Genomic DNA, 20709 nt, shown 5'->3' with positions numbered 1-20709 from the left:
GTACGTGGAAGGAGAGCCGAAAGAGCTGATTAAAGGATGCCTCCACCTGAACGGACAAAATGGTTATACCGAGGCTATGAAGCTTTTGGTAGAGAAGTATGGAGATCCGTACAAAATCTCGAACGCTTACATTAAGAAGATTGAAGATTGGCCTTATGTTAAACAAGGAGATGATCAAGCGTTAGACCGCTTCGCAACGTTTCTTACTCAGTGTCGGAGTGCGATGTCCGAACTTAAGTTTCTCTCGACTCTGGATCATCCCCACAACATTCAGACTATGGTTAAAAAGCTTCCGCTGCCACTCCAAGACAGATGGCGCAGAGAAGCAAGTAAGCTCCGAGCGACGAGAAATATCACTCCCACGTTTGCTACCTTTGTGGAATTTGTCAAGACTGAGGCAGGAATTGCAATGGATCCTGTGTATTCACGAGAAGCGCTTAATCGTCAAGATACCTCAGATCGCCCTGGTCGTTTTAACAAAGGGAAAAACACTCACAAGCCGAAAATCGGAGACCGTTCACGCGCGACAACTCATGTATCCAGTCACGCGACGGCGATAACTGCCACACCCGAAGCTAAAGGGCTTGGCCTAGCCAACTTGTGTAAGATGTGTGGAAAGACCCATGACCTTGATGACTGTAAAGAGTACTTAAAGAAGACCTTGCAAGAGAGGAGAGAATTCCTCAAGGACAAAGACTTGTGCTTTGCATGTTACCAAGCTGGCCATAGGTCAGGCGGATGTGCTCAGAGGAAAACCTGTAAAACGTGCTCCAGACGTCATCCTACCGGGCTTCACGATGATAACTTCCGTCTCAATCAATTAGCAACCAAGAAACGGAATCCGTCATCAGAACAATCTACGGATGTCCTCACTGCTACACATGTTGAAACAGAGAAGGCTGTTTGCAGCGCTGTCGGCACAGGGAACCCAATTACTGCCTTGCCTATTGTTTCTGTCAGATTAAAAGCAGCTGGGAAAGAAGTCCTTACGTATGCCATGCTCGACAGCTGTAGCACTGGTACTTTCTTGCTTGAAGACATAGCTGCTTGCTTAGACGCAAAGGGTACCGATACGAAGCTAATGGTGAAGACAGTAAACAGCACTCAGTTACACGATACTAAGGCACTCAACGGTTTGATCGTTACGGACCTCAATGGTGAAAGCCGCATTGATTTGCCGAAAACCTTCACTAAAGAAGACATTTCTGCGATAGACTTGGATGTGCCTGTACCTGAACTCGCCCATAAGTGGAAACATCTGGAGAGAATAGCAGACTGCATGCCTTCTCAGCTTCATGGCGCGAAAGTTGGTCTTCTCATTGGATCGAATTGTCCAAAAGCCCTTTAACCGATAGATATTGTTGCCAGTGAAAATGGTGGCCCTTATGCGATAAACACCTTTGCTGGATGGGCGATAGTAGGACCTTTGAATTTGATCAAGAAAGACCATCAAACAGTTAACTGCAATAGAATAGCCGTTGTAGAGGTGGGATCAGAGAAACCCCTTGACCATCACTTCGCCGTGGAGGATAAGGTCAAAGAAATTGTCACGCCGCAAGCATTAATCAGGATATTTGAATTGGACTTTCCTGAAAGATCTGACGAGAGAGCCCACCAGTACTCGCAAGAAGATAAGAAATTTCTTGAGATTGTGAATAAAGGCATTAAGCGTACTGATGATGGCCATTACGAAATACCTCTACCCTTCCGCTCTAAAGACGTACACCTTCCTGACATTAAGGAGCAAGTGTTCCAAAGAGCATGCTGGCTGAAGAGAAAACTGACAAGAAATAAGAAATTTCACGAAGATTACGTCAATTTCATGAATGACATCATCCGAAAGGGATTTGCCAGAAAAGTGCCACCAGATCGCCTTCCCGCCAGGTCAGGGCAAGTGTGGTACATACCCCATCACGGTGTTTACCACCCTAAAAAGCCAGGCAAGATCAGAGTCGTTTTTGACTGCAGCGCACGTTATGGAGGGACATCACTGAACGACCAACTCATGCAAGGACCGGACCTGACGAGTCGCCTTGTCGGCGTGTTGACGAGATTTCGCCACCAGCCAGTCGCATTCATGGGAGACATTGATGCTATGTTTCACCAGGTTCGAGTACCCGACAATCAAAGAGATTTTCTCCGATTCTTCTGGTGGCCTGACGGTCTTCTCGATGAGGCCCCTGCTGAATACCAAATGAATGTTCATCTCTCTGGACAAGACAAGCCGCAGATGATGCTGAGAAACATGTTGGTTCGGAAACAGCTGACGTTTTGAGGAATAACTTTTACGTGGATGACTGTCTCCGGTCAGAGGATTCAGAAGAAACAGCTGTTGAAAGATTACGTGGTGTTCGTTCTGCGCGTTCTCTTGGAGGATTTAACCTATCTAAGATTGTCAGCAACAGAAGAAATGTATTGATGAGCGTGCCACATGACATTCGCGCACACGATTTAAGGACTTTGGACCTAAATTGCCACTTCCTTCCAGTTGAAAGGGCCCTTGGTGTACAGTGGGCTATTGAATCGGATACGCTAGGGTTCCGGATAATCCTTAAGGACAAGCCACTCACCCGCCGTGGTATTTTATCCACCATCTGTTCAGTGTATGACCCACTCGGAATAGCAGCGCCTTTTCTATTGAACGGAAAGAAGATTTTGCAAGACCTTTGCCGTATGAAGATAGACTGGGGTGTAGAGATTGATCTCGAGTTCCGTGTACGTTGGGAAAAGTGGAGAAGCCAACTATCAGCATTAGAAGACTTCTCAATGGACCGTTGTGTCATCCCGGACGGTTTTGGTTCTGTCGTGTCAAGGCAAATCCACCATTTCTCGGACGCTAGTGCCACTGGTTATGGTCAGGTGACGTATCTACGAAGTGTAGACGACAAGGGTAACATCCATTGTGCGTTTCTGATGGGGAAGTCTCGTTTGGCACCCCTTAAGGCCATGACGATTCCGCGTTTAGAGCTTACAGCAGCAACTACCTCTGTTCAAGTAGGAGGAATGATTTCCAGAGAATTAGGCGATCCTGTTGATGGAGAGATCTACTGGACCGACAGTACCACCGTGTTGAAATACATTAGAAACGAAACGAAGCGTTTTCACGTGTTTGTGGCAAATCGAGTGCAAAGAATTCGAGATGAGACAGATCCTATCCAATGGAGGCATGTGGACTCCGAAAATAATCCGGCTGATGACGCATCACGCGGTTTGGAGGGCAATCAGATAACTAAACGACATCGATGGGTCAGAGGTCCAGATTTTTTGTGGCATCCCGAGAGTGAATGGCCTACGTTTCCCTGCGATTAAGACGCAGTCTTTGCCGATGATCCTGAAGTGAAGAAAGTTGTAACACATGCCACCGTTTCTGATGAAAAGGAGGAAATCTTGACCAGGTTCGCGTGTTTCTCAAATTGGAACCGCATGAAACGATGCGTGGCCCGGATACTTCGCCTCAAGCAGTTTTTAGCTCATGTGCAAACGCCGTTGGAAACACGCAGAGCAGAAAAATTGAGCAGCCAACCCTTAAAAATTGAGGAATTACAACGCGCCGAGGAAATCATACTCAAATTGGTACAACGATGTGCGTTTCCTAAAGAATCTGAAGCCCTGCGCAAGATTCAAGGAGAAGAGCGTCAGAAGAATCGCGACCTCGTGAGAGTCAAGAAAGCGGAAATCAAGAAAACCAGTACGTTATATCGCCTTGATCCTTTTCTTGACCAGAACGGCCTGTTGCGCGTTGGGGGCAGATTCAGCAGATCGCAAGTCTTTCCCGATAATTTCAAGTATCCCATCATCCTCCCCAAGAAGAGTTTCGTAGTAGATCTGATCATTTGAGATGCACATGAGAAGGATGCGCATTCGGGTCGCGGCATCACTTTAGGCACGCTCAGAAGTCGATATTGGATCATAAACGCCAATTCCGTTGTGAGGCACTTCATTTCCAAATGCGTGACTTGTCGGCGGCTTCGTGGTGTAGTTGGTGAGCAAAGGATGGCCGATCTTCCCAAAGAAAGGATTGCCCCAGCACCTCCATTCACTTACTGTGGCGTCGACTACTTTGGCCCATTCTACATTAAAGGGGGAAGAAAGGAATTGAAGTGTTATGGTGCGTTATTTACCTGTTTATCTAGTCGAGCTGTACATATAGAGGCGGCAGACTCCCTGGAAACAGATTCCTTTCTAAATGCCTTGCGACGTTTTATAGCAAGAAGAGGGCCTGTACGTGAAATCAGATCCGATCAAGGAACAAATATTACCGGAGCAGAGAAAGAATTGCAAAGAGCGATATCAGAGATGGACAACAACGCAATCCAGAGAAGTTTATGCACGAAATTCAAAGCTGATTGGGTGCAATGGAAGCAAAACCCACCGTCTGCGTCGCATAAGGGTGGCGTCTGGGAACGACAAATACGCTCAGTCCGCTCAATCCTCACCGCCTTAATGCGAGAACATGGTCGTAACCTTGACGACGAATCGTTTCAAACTCTGATGGCAGAAGTAGAGTGTATTATAAACAGCAGACCTCTCACCACTCCTTCCAGTGATCCAGGAGATCTAGACCCACTAACACCGAATCACATCCTGACGATGAAGTCTAAAGTCGTACTACCCCCTCCTGGAAACTTCCAGAAAGAAGATGTTTATCTTCGCAAAAGATGGAAGAGGGTCCAGTACCTTGCAAACGTATTTTGGTCAAGATGGAGAAGAGAATACGTTCAATGCCTTCAGCAAAGATCAAAATGGAATCGTCCCAGGAGAAACTTTGACAAGGGAGACCTGGTCCTGATCGTTGATGACCGTGTAGAACGGAACCATTGGCCTTTGGCCCGTATTGTCCACACTTACCCTGACGAAGAAGGATATGTACGGTCTGTCAAGTTTACCACAGGAGCAACTTTCCTTGATCGCCCAGTTGACAAGCTTATCCTGATACTTGAGAAAGACCTATAGACCGGGTGTTTGAATCCCAGCCAGAGGAGCCATGTTGATTTCAGAGAACGGAGAACTATCTCTTTTAGATAATTTGTTTGTAAGAGTTTTCTGCAGGTTGAACTCTTAGGGGAGCCAGATGTTGCGGCGGCATTCTTCATGAATGAACTCTTTTGTTTTGGAACATTTTTTTGTGTGTCACGCTTGCATGTCGTTTTCATTATTATTCTGTTAGTTTCTCCTGCATAACTTTGTCTATTGTTCCTTAGTTCATTAGTATAAATTCGTGTCTTTGCTTTTATTCACTCTCGTTTTTGCTTTGGAGGATACAGTTTTAGGTTTTGCGTTTTTTTTCCTACATCGCTTCGTTTGTCCGTTTTAAAGGCCATATAACGTTTGTAAGTATTATTTTTTGGCTCGTCTTTTCTGCTTAGTTTGTTATTTCTATATTCTTGTGTTTTGGTTCGTCCTTTTGCTGTAGTAACTTGTATTTTCCTTGTTTATTTCTCTAGCAACCGTATCGATTATTGCTTTCGCATCGTTTATCGCAACGTTCACCGCATCGCCTGTTCTCTTTAAACTAAGGATATTTGACATTAAAGAAGAACTTTAGTAACGCGTTGGTGCAATGGTTTTTGGCCCCTTCACCCACAGTCAGATTATCCGGAGAGGGTCTGAAAGATCTTCAAACTCTGAAAACCTACTAAATAACTACAGAATAACAAAAGTAATTAAAAACAACAACAACAACAACAACAAGCAAAACAATGAAAGGAATATAGAGGTTGTTTCCGGTTTTCTACCGTATCCGGTCACGTTACATGTGAGGTGATTGCATACCAGTGCAAACATGTCCGTTGTTCTTTTGACAGGGCGTTACAAATCGATAATTTCGATAGTCGATAAAAAATCGATTAAAGTGGATACTGATCAATCGACAAATATCGAAAGTTGACAAAAATCGATCACGCAGTTTCTTGTGATTATCGACTTCGATCGAATTTCGATTCGATTCGATTTTGATTGATTTCAATCGACAAGTATCGAAACATCGAAAACGACATTTTTGGGGGAGACATGGTTCGTTGAAGAGGCATAGTCTATATCGAGTTTTTATTTTACCGATGTTTCTACTGTACAAGGAAGCTCGAATATTAGTATTATCTTGCATTATCTGAAAACGATGAGAGAAGATGAACCGGGCTTTAAATAGTTTTTCATCACGATTCTACGTACAGTAACACATCATTTGGTTGCCACTTTGTTTGCTTAACATTATTTTGATATGGATTTACTTTGAAGCTGTTTCACTTTCATTAATTCCGTAGCCGATTGATAATCTTGTGATTATCGACTTTTACGGACAAATTTGAGTTTGAGTGTTTGAGTGAGGCTCCAGCACTTGGCTAAGTAGCCTATTATACAGAATTGTGGTCTCATTCACAGAGAAGCCCTTCAAGCTAATCCTGCTAAGTCGACCACATACTGGAAAGGTCAGACCACAACACTGGGAAATCCATGCCCTACTCTTTTCGAATTGTGTGTGGGATCTTTAACGTCCCACAGAGGTAATGAACCAGGGCTGTGAGACGGGACCTCCGGCTTATCGTCCTTATCCGAGAAGACTTGAAAGTCTAACCATTTGCAGATGTAGTTACAAAGACAGCATTTTCTCCCTAATCATTTAAAGACCCTGAGTGTTGGTCCGGCCGGAGTTGAACTCAAGACCTTCCGCGTGACAGCCCGGTGCATAACCAACTGAGCACAAATATCGAAAAATATCGAATATTATCCACTTATCGGCTAAATTTTCGACGATCGATTTGGATCGATTTGTCACGGCGACCTAGTTTTGAGCATATGTAATTATAGGCTCTTCGAGTTTTCATTTAAACGACACTTTACACATCCCTTTGCTAAAAGTCCGAAAGCTCGAAGCCCCCGTGCTACATATGTATTCAGCAACGTACACACTCATTTCATTCTTAAACTATTGAGGCTTTGACTTCGTTTTCTCCTCGTTTTCTCCTGCTTGTTGTTTAATCAACATATTTTTGAATTCCAAAGAAAAATTTAAAAAAAAGGGTTTTTTGTTGGTCATAGTAGCACTTTAAATTTATTTAACAACACAACCTGATCAAAAACTTGCACTTATCTAGACAAAAAATTCCCTGAAAACCACAAGAAAATAATAGTAGCTTCAACGAAGTTAGAATCCTTGAACTCCAAGAAGACCTCAGGTGCCCAGGGTTACTACTTAGTCTAGGTACGGCCCTGGCAACTAAAACGCTCTGGATATTAAAAACCGTTTGAAGCCAAAACTTACTCTATAGCCAAAAAAAGCCAGGACAGAAATGTTTGTGAAGTGCGGTTGAGAGAGAGATGAATTGAATAAGTGATCCTCGCATTTGCTGGACAATTTAAGCAATTGTCTCATATGTACACCTGAAGATTTTAGATGTCTTCAACGGGATTCGAACCCATGACCTCTGCGATGCGGGTGCAGTACCCTATGAAGTCACTCATTTCTTTCACGGGAACACATGAACCCAACAAATTGACCCGCTCTCATCTGAGTGGCTTCACAGTTCGGTTGGTAGAGCACTGCACCGGCATCCGTTAGGTCATGGGTTCAAATTAAATCTCGTTGAAGACACCTGAATTTTTTCAGGCGCACATATGAGACAATTGCTTAAATTGCCCAGCAAATGCAAGGATCATTTTTGATATTTTTATTGCTTTTATAAGAAAGTGTGTGTTACGGAAATCCTCCGTTTCAAGGAATTGTGTTCGCTTTCAAACAGATCATTTACTGTTGACAGGATACGTAGCGCATCTCCCTAAATGCTAAACCATCACATTTAGCATTTATCCTCTTCAAATTCACTGAGTTATCCGTAGAAAAGGAAAAACGCTTGCCTTGTTTAAAACACAGTCACGAGATTTTCTTAATTTTTTCTCCTACACTACCTTGAAGGTAGTCTAGAATTGAACATTTCGAAAACGTTTTAGTGCCCATAGCGTCTTTCGATTTGAAAATACAGCATCATTTGAACTTTCAAGTTTTCACCTTGCGTGACACCAAGCCAGAGGCTGTCAGGTTTTAAAAAAAAGCCTTCCTTAGACGTTTGAACAATTTAAAGGTTTCTAGTATGTATAGATTCTGTTGATGCGTATTTATTCCAATTCATGAAAAAAAAAAAAAAAGAAAGCGTTTTCATGGCAAAGTGAATTCCAATTGTACTTGTTGATTTTCGGCGGCTATATTTGTGTGAAATATTGGTACACAAGGATAAAGAGCCGTTAAAAGTTGCGTGTGATGCTTCGGTCAATAGCCAAAAAAATAATGTACCGCACAGACTTACACGTTCACAAAATTTCACTTTCTTAGCTTTTTTGTTGAACGGTTCAGAAATTAGCTTTTGTTGGGTGACATTCATAACTACCGCTGACCAACACCTTGGGCTCGCGTTTACCTGTACTCTCGAACTTAATGCCAGCGGTGGTTACTCATTTATTAATCGTTTCTGTTTAGTTCGGGAATCTATTCACCAAGGCAAATTATAATTTCAGCACCGAATGCGAAAAAAGACTGATGTTTATTCTTTGGCGGAGAGCAAAGTAGAGAGTGGATTACATGTCCCTACATCACACAATAACAAATTTAAACCACAGTGTTTATGACTATAGCTGTTCAGCATGCACGGTTTTGAAAACAACCCAAACAAGATGATAGTGACCAGGTAAATTCGTACAAGGAACTTTTTGATTAACAAGTTAGTTATGACAGTTTTTTATTCGGTATTCATGTCGTGACATCGGATATTTTAAGCGTTATTGCAATTTCGTATGAGATATATTTCAGTTATCGTTGCCTTCAATTACCTTTATTTGCCGTAAATAAAATAAATAGACAACTTAAGTACTGCTAACCTTCAAATTACGTTTAGGAACCAATTCTGTAAAGGGTTATTTTCTTTTATTTGTCGATCTCTTTCTGTTAGACAAGGGCGCTGTCCGTGTTCGTTCAACGGCTGTTGACACCATAAAAGAACAGATGCCAAAAATTTTATTCTCGCTCTTGTCGGAGCAAGGATGGATGATACTCGTAATATAAATTGGTTTCCGAAAGAAGCTTGAACTTTTACTATATTTGGATCAAAAGATGGCCTAAATTTCATCTTAGGAAAATCTTTCGTGACATGGGTGGGTGTTGACATCTGTTGATTGACACCTGTCAATCTGAATAATTTGAAACTACTTTGGTAAGCTACTGAAGGACCAGTCTTCGTTCAGGGAAAATGATAATAAAATTGATTGTATTGTGTGGTCAGGACGTCTTTCTGATTTTTATGCTAATTTGGGTTAAACTTTTAGAATTTTCGCCCCAAAACCAAGGGGGGTAGTCTAAATACCTTGAGAAAAGTCCCAAAGCCAGCCCACTCTGTCTTCAAGGATTTTCTGGTGTATCCTTCATTTTGGCTAAGTTTCATTGAAATCGGTGTGATGGCTTGTATCACACCTGCCTGGTCCTCTCATGAACACAGTCTTAAATACCATGCCATTTCCCAGGTCAAGTGTCTGCTGACTCCGCGAATGTTCTCCATTCCGCAAACATAACAGGTCACGTTCTCGAGGCAAGACACAGAAGGCGTAACCACAAATTCAGAATGAACAGAATTAGATTGTTTAAACTCTGTACTTCCGCAAATACCGAAAAGCAAATTCATATTTCACAGTGAAATCACCACGAACAAGAACATCCTACATCCTCGCATGTCACGCATGCACGTTACGGTTTCCAATGATTGACAGATTTCTTTACTGGGGCAATCATGCAAAGCCCAAAATCGGCTCTTTTCTTAGCTCCTAGCATGCCTGCTGAGGTGTAGACAGATCACGTGAAGCAACTAAATCCTGTAGGCTCTCTTTAGAATTAGTGGAGAAACAAAAAAGAATCTAATCGACACAAAGTATATGCCATGATCACGGAACTCATCATGAAACCTTTATAACAAACACTTTATTTCGTAAAGTTACAATTACAAAACGGTATCCGCAAAAGCTTCATCGCCTACTTCTATATAAAAAGCTGATCCGGGCTACAAATCTACCAAGATACAGTCAATTTAGGAAATAAAAGAATCGTTGCCATCATAATGATTATCGTCAAAAAGAAGAAGAAAGAACTTCATAACACAGTTAATGAACATGAACATTCAAAAGCTTTCGTGTGCTGTCCGGCCTTTATACTCAACAGGATCCTGATACCGGTAGGCTATCACCCTTTTCAGTCTCAGGAGTCTCCTGCAAAATTAAAATTACAGAGGCTGAGCCTTTTACGTAACCTTGACCATGTTAGTGTTTCTGACAGCGAAGAGGTAAAATAAACATTGGACATCCTGTTCCACGTATAACATTTCATCTTAGGCATGTTCAAAGTTCCAAAACAAAGGAAGAATTGTCAAAGGATAGTAAGAAGTCTCTCGCATGAGTATTGTTAGTTAGCTTCTAGCCTAGACGAGAAGGGAAAGGTCCTGGCAACGACGTTGACAACGTATCAAAAGGCACCGAAAATTTTACTTTCAAAAGAGAGTTGGGTGGGTAACATAATCATTGTTTTATTCTCCTTTATTGATTTTTTCAGTTAGAGTCTCTACGGAGAGGTCATTTATCCCCTCTCAGTTATTTAACAGAGCCTGAGAAGTCATTAACTACTCGGTAAAGTAAATCCTGTAGCGACTTTTATTTCGGGGCAACAAGGGACAATTTCTCTTTCATTCACCAAACAAAGCGATTTCTACGCTTCTGGTACGAAAGTTTATATATGAAATGTGTTTGTGAATGTTGGCTCCAATAGATTTTAGAAACTCACCGCTTAGATTTCACAAGCTGACCGCAGGTGTCATCCCAGGAAAAATACAAGCATATTTACACATGTCTAAAACCTCTCGAAAGCCAAAGGATTATAGCAAATTCCTTCATCATAAGAAAATTCCACTCAAGAAATATCCAGCATTTTTGTGACCCTCGGACATGATATTTTTCTGAAATTTAATGGTTCTTTTTTGCGGCTACGTTTTCACCTTTTTTACCTTTTTCTCCCGGATATCCTCGAGCTCGACGTCTTGCCCACTTTCTTGGTGGCCCTGGTTCACCTAAAATACATTGAAATTTTTAGTCAGAATATAGAAAGATTGTTGCTGATTCACAAACAGAGGAACAAGGAGCACGGAGTGTACATTCGGTTAGTGCACGGCCTTGGTGCAACAGGTCCTGAGTTCGATTGCCGGTTCTCACATCTTTGTTTCGACTCCTTCTAATAAAATGAGCGCACCGTCGACCTCAGGTTTGTCGGTTGAATTACTGTTACGAGTTATCGATGTTAAAAGATGGTTACTTTACTTTACCTTAATAAGAAGCTCAATAGTGGTCAAAACCTCTACGCCGTGAACTTTTACTTAAAACTATCCACGACTGCGCTTTAGGGAATAAACGCTTCAATAAATACGAAAAAGTTTCTATTAAATGGGGGAAGGATTAGGTGGTTTTATCTTGTAGGGGACTTCGTGTTCTTTTGTATGCCTACCTGCCTCTGGGCGAATTTGTTAAATAAAACAAAAATAATAATAATAATAATAATAATAATAACAATAAAAATAAATAATCACCAAAGAGGCTTTTGAGCAATTGAGCCAATTATGATTAAATTAAACACGTTAAAAATGAACTCATTTTTTATTAAGAAATAAAGGAATCGCAAAGGGAATAAATCAATAGGTTGATTGACTGACTGACTTACTGTCTCGGGGTGTTTAGCTGGCATAAGTTTAATGGTAATCTGCTGAAAAACAGCATCTCGCTTTGTGCAATTTGTTCACTTTAAAAGATAAAAACATTTCTTATTCGTCTTGAGCCAAGGTATACTAAAGACCTCGAGTACAAATTCTTCTAATAGGGCTTTCACGACCTGTGGAGAACATTTGTTTCTACTGAGTTTGAAAACGTAGTAGAATATCGGCTATTCAGAATAAGCAAATGGCATCATGCGTGGTCATTTCTAACTGCCTGTTGATTCGGATTGAAGAATCAGATCGCGTCACTAGGCGCTATTAAAATCTACCTGGAAAACCATTTAAGTCGCAAGGTTATCAGAAGTATAACAATAATAGTTATAAATAGATGATGTGGCAAAAGGTTATGCCTGCCATTTATTGATCAATGTCTCATGACAAGCCCACACAGAAATCTGTGGTACTATTTAGGAGAAGGAACTTTTCGATCGGCCTCGGTTTGACCATTGACTGCATTGTGGTCTGGAATGCGAATCCACCACACTTGTTAAGAAAAAAAAACAAAAAAAAAACAAAACAAAAAACGACAACATACGACAACGACAACAACAACAACAACAACTGGCTGCCTTGAGTTCTTTCGGTTTGTAAAGGTAATTTCATGGTTTCGAGAGCAATTTGGACTAAATAAGCATGCATAAATGTTTACAAAGACTAACACATTTGACGAGCCCTTAGGGATTTACGAGTGCTCATTGATTTCAAATTACACCAGAAAAATCATGTGATTACCTGTCAAAAATTCGAGACAGATTATCCTAATTATGCAAAAGCAACGGGCGCAGAACACGCAATCGGGCGAAAGTTGTGCCATTCCAGGGCTCGTGTGCTCGTGTTTGATCTGTGAGTTTCTTCCATCAGAGAATGCTTGGTTCGTACGTGACTTCATTTTGTTCTGAATTACTGAATTACTATGTATATCATTAGGGTTTCCAACTATGTCTTTTATTTTTGGCATTTCAATATGAAAACTGCGAATAATCTTTGTTTTGTTGTGTCAAAACTTGCCTTTTCCTCCATTACATCCGGGATCTCGTTTAAGGCAAGTAGCTCCGTAACCTCCCTTTGGTCCTTGTTTCCCTGGAGGGCTATGCGGATTCCAGATTCTCCTTTAGCTCCTTGTATTCCATTTTTCCCGTCTCCGCCAGTCATTCCTGGTGCCAGTCCCCGCCTTCCTTTTCGACCTCGCCGGTCTGGGGATCGCTTTACATGTACTTTGCCTGGAGCTCCAATCAAAGCAAATAAACGCCCTTGTTTCTCTATTTCTTTCCCGATATTTTCTAAAGCGAGACAACAGCAGGTTGTTAGTGAATTCTCTGCTTGCCTTTCTGGCCTCTTATCAGTCAGGAACGCTACTGGTTACCGTATTGGAAAGCGACACTTCCTCAAGCTGATAAATGAAGAACTTTACTTAAAGGCACGATAACTTTACTCGACAGGTATTAAGAAATGGTCTATTACAGTGGCTCAACTTTTTTCTCACATCTCCAAACAAAAGCTTATTGTTCTGTTGCGTGCTTAGGAAATTGAGCGGAACCTTGACGAAAGTTAATTTTAATATTCGGAAAATTGTTCGTATGAGCACCAGAAAAACGAGAAACTGTGTTGTGTTTCTGACCACTGGGACCCGGCAGGCAAATTAAACCTTTGGAATGACAAAGCTTGATGATTTCTTCACGAGCTTTGCCTAAACTGACAGGAAATTGAGATCTTGCTGTCAAGCTAATTAATGTCCCCGCACATATTTTCTAATCAAGGCAAGCCATCCCCACAAATATACCAGACACGGTAAACTTAAAAGTACGCACACACTGAAAAAGCCTCAAGCAAGCTGATTGAACTAATGTTTCCCTTCTTTTCATTATCATGCCTCTAATTCCTCAGGGCCCTTAGCAGCGATCAAATATAACTAATTATGTTAAAGGAACCTCGAGAGTATCAAAGACCTTTGCTTGTACATAGTGTAATGACTTTGCATGAACTTGATGCATTATCTGCAAATGATCATTGCTTTAGAGCTTGGATTGGTCTTCTGCTAGCAATGAAAGTACGCAAAAAAATAACCTCTAGAATTCATTTCATCTGATCAAAGAGTACAACAACGGAACGTGGCCGAAGGTACATGTTGTGGAACACGTAAAGCCGATGAGAGCAAACGTTGAATCGTTCGCTTTCAGCTAAAGTAATTATGGCGCACATCTTCTAGCAACCAGTTTTTGAAATGGATAGCTCTCAGTTGCGAAACTATCGGATACCAAATGAATCACATCAACAGAAGCTGTAAAGTTGGTTTACGGTCTCTTCACTGACGTCTGTTTCTTCTTTCTTGTGGAAGTAACAGATCAGCCAAGTGTTATTCAGGGGCACCCAACGTCAAGTTTCGGAAAATATCTGTTCGGAAGACGATTTGAGATCTAGAATTTTCGGAACATTTGTTTTAAAATTCCTTGCTTGCCTGCCTGTCCTAGGATTTTCGAACATCTAAAACATGGTATAATTGCCCATTTTTAACGGATTTTTACCCTAAAAAGGTCACCTAGAATTCTTTTTTCTGGCTGAGATTTTCGAAAAGGAAAGTATTGATACCTATAATTTTCGGATCACTAGACTTTCAGCTAGGGAATCCGAACAGATGAAAAATTCTTAGGGCATAAAAATATGCTTATATCTACCGTTTAAATACTAAGATACGATTAACAATGCTATGTTTAAGTGGTTTTGAACTATATTCTCGTTGAGTGCCCCTGGTTATTGCTTATGAACCTGAATAAAACTGAAGTAACCTTGATAGAGAAGGCGCTAAGATTTGCGTCCATCAAAGTAAATTCGTTTTGTAACGAGCGCTTCACGAATAATTCAACCCGGGCGCGCATACCTTTACAAAAGAGTTGTATGGAAATGTAAAAAGAACTTGTAAAACTGATTTTGCTCATTCAGTGAATGCACAGACTAGCCATTTTACCTGGCTCCATATTTACAGAGGGAAAAAAGAAAAGAATATAGGCCTCTAGAATCCATCTTCAGAGCTGGCGTGAGTATCGAAGTAAGATCGTTGAAGAAGAAGAAGTACCGGGCTTTCAGTGATCGGAATTATCAGATTTCTTACCTGGAGTGTTGTCTTTGTTTGCCGTGCTTTGATAACCAGCTGGATTGTTTACCGCAGCCTTACGTTTTTCAGCTTCTTGCCAGAGCTCTTTGACTTGCCGTTCAACGGAATAATTCCGTATGAACAGAACGACAGTCAGACAATTGCCAAAAAAAGACAAAATGCAGAATAACAGGAGAAGAGTCAGTCTAGATTTACTGTCTGAATAGGATGGCATGGATTCTTGTCCAGGGCCTTCCATATTGCTGATGTCTTTGGAGTTAGACGATACTGCTTGTACGGCGGACTGAACCCTACTTAATTTGTGTCAAATCATCTTGACTTTTATAGCCGCTTCTAAGACTATTAAATTTCACTACGTGACAACAGATCAATATTTCTGCGTTTCCAACATAACTTGATTTCTCAATGATTCAGCACGCTGAATTAATGGAGAAGCCCAATAAACATGTAATTTACAATTTTTACAAAAAATATATATTTATTTGGAGACAACCAAAGAACATCGACACTTCTGCGCGTAGGCAAAGGGTATAAAACAGGATAAACCTTTAAACGGGAGCGTCTCGGCTCAGTAAACAGGAAATAATCAGAAAATTAAAATTAAACGGCAAATCGGAAATCGTAAGTTGTCGCCGAGTTCTTAGTGTTTCCTTACCACTAGATTAATTTTTTTTCCAGAGGTTCCGGTTCTATTTATGGTTCTGACTTATCTCTGAGGAAAGGGAAGCTGTTCTGATTTATTCAGTTTAAAAACAAAATAATATAAAGATGTACAGGGGTTCGAGGGGGAAGGGAAGGGAGGACCGGAGCGTGAACTCTGCGTTCTTCCGTAGGCTATTATACAGATGGATGGAGACACGTTTCGCTCAATTAAATGCAAGAAAACGTGATGATTATTCAACAAATCAAATATTGGCGTATATGTCCACACATGTATAAGGGGATTTTCAAGACTAATCCAGAACCTCCTTAATGACTGAGGAATTTCATATACACAGACCAGGCCCGGGTTCTATAAGGTTGGTTAGCCTTCAGGATCGTTATTAAAGTGCCATGACAACCCGGCTAGAGATTAGAGATTGGGTGATTCGGAAAAGGCTGATTCTGGTCCAGACCAACACACAGGGACCTCACTTCCAGTACGAAGGCGGGATTTATCGTTCAGTATCCGAGAATTTAGACCATCAGCATGGTATATCATGCATGGTTGGGAGGGTAAATGCTCTGAGACAAGGAAGCCACACCTGGTAACTTCAAGTTGGCCTCAAAGTCAAGCAATCTAGACTGAGCTTATTGACGAATTAATTTTAGCTTCTAGGAGTAAACATTTTTTCCAAATAAATTATTTTAGGTTCAGCCAAATGCATTCAAAGTTAACAACCTACGCGGAATCAGAATCTTCATTAGCTAGTGATATTAAAGTGCAACTATTTTACGCTAACGCAACGCTTGCTCTATAACGATTCTTCAATGGTCTTCAATTGACTCTTCCACTTAAAATGAAATGAGCCATAAACTGTATCAAGTGTAAAATCTATAATTATCTAGTCGTTAGCGTTCTTTAACATTTATCTCGACATTCCAGCACGTAATCACTGGTGCTTCATAAGCTATATAAGTATGCTATACTGATTGTTATCACCTTGATTACGTCGTGTTCTCAAGTCCAAACCTTTCTGAGTACCAAGGAGTAGATTTCTTAACAAACTGTCTGTGGAAAGTGAAAAATAAAAATTTGGTTTTATTCGTAGTTAATAAAGGTAAAAAAAAAGTTAACCACTCCGTAACAAAGATTTGTGAGCTAACATTCGATCTTAAGCCCCTGTTCATGAGAGCGACAAGCTGTGCAAGGTGTTCTAGGGTATTAAAATAAGTCCATTAATCTTTATATCTAATTCCTTTTGAACCTCGGAAATCACGAGTTTAGGAATCTTTAATCGAATGCAAGTCAGTTCGATCGAAAGTTGTTTCGATCGAAGGTCGTTTCGATCGACAAAAGTCTCCAGTCTCCTTCTATGCATGCCGATAATTTTGTGTTTTATTTTCAACTAATTCATGATGATTTTTTTGCGGTCAAAACAAGCCGAATATTATCTTATTTAACAAGATTGAACTCTTGGAAGAAAGAAACGCCGGTAACAAAGGAAATCAATTGAAAACCGCGTTTCCGCGTCGCGCATATTACTTCGCGCAAACATTACACAACACAAGAACTTTTATTATCTATACGCTTGCAAAACTGTAGTTTTTATAAACATTTACTCTTCGATCGAACTGACTCTTGCCTTCGATCGAACTGACTTTTGGTTTCGATCGAAAGGGACTTCGATCGAAACGACCGGTTACCCTTTAATCAGCTTTACAGCTCTGTTTTCTTAACCTGCATGTGTGAGTGGAATTAGACACATATCAATGCTGGAACCCGACCAAATATGTTCTTCCTTTTCTTAGATGGTAAAATAACCGGATCTCGTCAAATAAACGTTGAAAACATGCGCGGGTGGTTCCTTGAGAGTTTGTTTGGCGGTGTCCAGCTAGAAAGCTCTGCTCCTTTGGACACCGCACACCAATTAACTTTCTACATTATGGCCTAATATCATTCCTCTTCTCTCTTTCTCTTTTTTTTTAATTTATTATTTATAATATAAAATTGGACAGTGTGAATAAAAAAATGAATTGAATTGTAATGATTATTTAGAACTGCATGAATTTAATTAAGGCACCCGAAATTTGAACGCACTACAGAATATACTTTACGAAAGGACTTGTAATCCGGCCAGGCTCTTAATTTAATTAAGGACAGTTATCGACTCCTTTTCCGCTACTTTACGTCTTCCTTGCATTCGGAATTAGAGAAAAAAACTATACCTTTAAATTCGTTGTTATACTTCGAGACAGTGAGTGCCTTGGCAGGGGCCATCAAATTCTCCCATGGGTCTTTGAATAAATAAAGAGAGGGTGATTCCTTAAAAGAACATCTACATATGGTCAAACTTTAGTCTTCTCGGACGAGGGAAATAAAGTCAAGTTATTGTCTCTGTACAGTTGTTCATAAACATTCTTTTCTTTTTGTTTGCAGTCGGTGGCGGTAACCCCCCACCTTTGCTGAACAGTTGTTGTCTATGATCTATTTTATATTCGGTAGGTTTGAGAGTTAAAATTCGTCACCTTTGGTGGCCAAAATTATGCCAAACAATGTTGACTCTGTTATTGCTAACGAAGCCCTTCAGCAAACTAGCGCGCCGCCATACAGTCCTCGTTTATTCGTTTAACTTTTCATCACCCTTGCAACCCACTACGACAAAACGCCTTGTTATAAAGATACTTTTATCCTAAACAACTTCAATGTATTTACCCTCTCTGAAGCTCGGGCAGATGAAACATCGAGTACAGCAACCGCGAAGTCTCGATTTGATTAGTTACAACGATCAGCTGCTTAGACAAGACCGGATCGAAGAAAGCCGGCGATCAGAATTGAGGGTGGATTATGGCAGTTTACGTCAAGACTATCGGGCTACTCTCTGGACAAATTTTTGGGTGTCAGAGGGTGACTTTCCCAACAGCAATGGATCAAAGTTCAATGTCTCAAGTTGTTCTTAATCTGCAATGGTTAGCTATTGACCGAACTCAACCATCCGCTATCATGGCGTTCAGTTTATTTTTAAATGATAAGGCTCTGCGTCTAATGACATATTGTCAACATTTGCAATTAATTATGCAAGCGACCGTAGTTAGCTTTTGTCCAAGGTGGAAAGCTGCATATACTACACCCCTTTGCGGGATGGCTGCAACATGAAATTACAATTTAAATGATAGAATTCTTGATCGTTGGCGCTAACTATTACACTGAAAGCAGCAAATTGTGGAACCAACGATCGCAAACTTTCTTCAGTTGGGCTTGTGGATTGCTTACGATGGCAATGTACTTTAATAAAACAAACTGTATTCTTTGTTATTTGTAAAATCTAAATCGAATAAGAAAATATCTTATTCTTAACTAAAACACTCAACTGAGTTTAATTCTCGGCCTACCTTTCCAGGCAAGTTAATTGAATATCCCATAATTTGTGAGCCGCGAACGCGAATGTTCAATCACTGATAGCGAAAGCTGCCACGGTCTCAGTTAACAATGGGATAAAAACTAGCCTTTCCTTACCTTGTCTCAGACTTTACTCTCATCAAAGACATCAAATATGAATGTGACGAGATTTTATATTCTTTCCCTAAGTTGCAGAGGCAGCTGGTACTCTAGTAATAAAGGAGTAATAGGACAGTGTCTACTTCTAATCATCTGCACATTAACCTGCATATTCAGAGGCGGCGGTTTTTCTTTTTCTTTTTTTTTATTTTATTTATTTATTTAAGTGAGAATTTTATTATTTTAACAGTAATTAGTTTTCATCACCAGAAATTTAAGACAAAATGGCGGACGCCCAAACTCGACCCAGACCTTCCTCTCTCTAAGAATGGCCGCCGATCGTTATAGAGAAATGTATGGAGAAAATTGAAGAAGTGGAAATTTCAGATCTAAAGTGGCATACACGACATTTGCCGACCTCTAAATGTAAAGTGTACGTACCATATCATTATTTACGGTAGTTTTGGTCTCTCGAAAGTTCGCCAACGTGCCGCAAACAACACATTTTACGAACGGCTGTTACAGTTCCTTGAGCTCTCTAATTCTTTCAAAAAAGCTCAGAGGTGCCTACCTTCCCTCCACATTTTAGAACATTTCGTTGATGTGAATCCTTGGTGCCGACCTCTCTAATCGTCGATCGATGTTCAAACTTTAAAACGTGATAAAAATCAGCCTTTATCCATTCCCCAAATTGCCGCCCAAATTGCGATAAAAGAGGTAAAAATACATCCATTTCTGCGATAAAAGCGGTACAAAACGCACCACTGCGCTTATTATTCCTTGTGAAAAGTAGGGTTTCTGTCTCCAGTTTGTTTTGATCGCCATCTTTACAGGTGGGTACTTCATATATGATTATTATTATACAGAATATCGCTGGCTAAGTGTACTGTGGGCCCTGATTTTTGAAAATTATTTTTACTCTGCCAAGTCACACGCATGAAACGAAGTTGTTTCTTCTCTCTCGAACAGGAGCCCAGACTCTAGTTTCCCCTTTTTCATTCTCCCTTGTATTGACAACCTCAAAAAAGAAATTAAATTGATTCACATCCTTTGATAGTGTGTTATTTCAGTCCTTGTTTTTTCTATATACTGCTTTCTTTATGCCGCCATCTTGATAATTTGAAACCGCGTACCAAATACTTCCCGGGCGCAAAATGTCGCCGATTTCTGGTAATGGCTTGAAATAATACTTAAGACTTTCCTCTTTTAAGTTACATTTTATAGATCATTCGTAACAAGTCAGGTGACAAGTAGAGTCCATGTAAGTGTATTTTATATTTTTATTTATCATCTTTATCTTTAGGCTATGGATTTACCTACTGTATTTGAATATATTCATACAGATATCTGGGCCTTATAAGTTCTAAATTTCAATAATTATTAATGAGAAACAAGACCATCATTTTTTAATATGATATGGCAGTGTCATGAACTAATTACGCAATGTTGTGAAGTGTGTTTTATATTCCAAAAGAAATGGAAGTGTGCTAAATGCTAAATTAGAGTTATCGTAAGTCATTACAAGCAATGAGACACATTTCTCTATATGGCTAAATGAAATAAAGGCTCAGTCGTGTATTTTTTCCTTTGAAGTGGCAAAGAATGTATTTCTCACTGGTTCCCATATTCTAGGTAGGGTTGATTCGTCGCTGGAAACTCGGCTGGGCCAGAATTTT

General features: G+C 40.4%; 3 protein-coding genes across 7 annotated transcripts; 2 read left to right on the top strand and 1 right to left on the bottom strand.

Annotated features, from left to right (window-relative positions):
- The first annotated feature begins 2418 nt into the window (after positions 1-2418).
- Positions 2419-3309, top strand: LOC138002730 (uncharacterized). The gene has a single exon (XM_068848713.1). The coding sequence runs from the start codon at positions 2419-2421 to the stop codon at positions 3307-3309; it is 891 nt and encodes a 296-aa protein (XP_068704814.1).
- A 684-nt stretch (positions 3310-3993) lies between these two features.
- LOC138002729 (uncharacterized) lies at positions 3994-4953 on the top strand. The gene has a single exon (XM_068848712.1). The coding sequence runs from the start codon at positions 3994-3996 to the stop codon at positions 4951-4953; it is 960 nt and encodes a 319-aa protein (XP_068704813.1).
- Positions 4954-9935: 4982 nt separating this feature from the next.
- LOC138004180 (uncharacterized) lies at positions 9936-20074 on the bottom strand. Of its 5 annotated transcripts, none has more exons than XM_068850623.1 (6): positions 19605-20074; positions 17764-17832; positions 16538-16606; positions 12795-13066; positions 11028-11090; positions 9936-10239 (listed from the first exon to the last, which is right to left on the bottom strand). In XM_068850623.1, the coding sequence occupies exons 1-6, from the start codon at positions 19615-19617 to the stop codon at positions 10186-10188; spliced, it is 540 nt and encodes a 179-aa protein (XP_068706724.1). In that variant the 5' UTR covers positions 19618-20074; the 3' UTR covers positions 9936-10185. The 5 variants fall into 5 exon arrangements, with proteins under 5 accessions (XP_068706724.1, XP_068706725.1, XP_068706726.1 ...); XM_068850624.1 differs by having other exon boundaries at positions 18251-20072; XM_068850625.1 differs by having other exon boundaries at positions 19052-20072.
- Between the last annotated feature and the right edge of the window lie 635 nt (positions 20075-20709).

Source organism: Montipora foliosa, chromosome 5 (genome assembly GCF_036669935.1).
Source record: "Montipora foliosa isolate CH-2021 chromosome 5, ASM3666993v2, whole genome shotgun sequence".
Classification (NCBI taxonomy): Eukaryota; Metazoa; Cnidaria; class Anthozoa; order Scleractinia; family Acroporidae; genus Montipora; species Montipora foliosa.
Note: the sequence above shows the minus strand (reverse complement) of the source record. Positions and strands in the feature narration are given on the sequence as shown.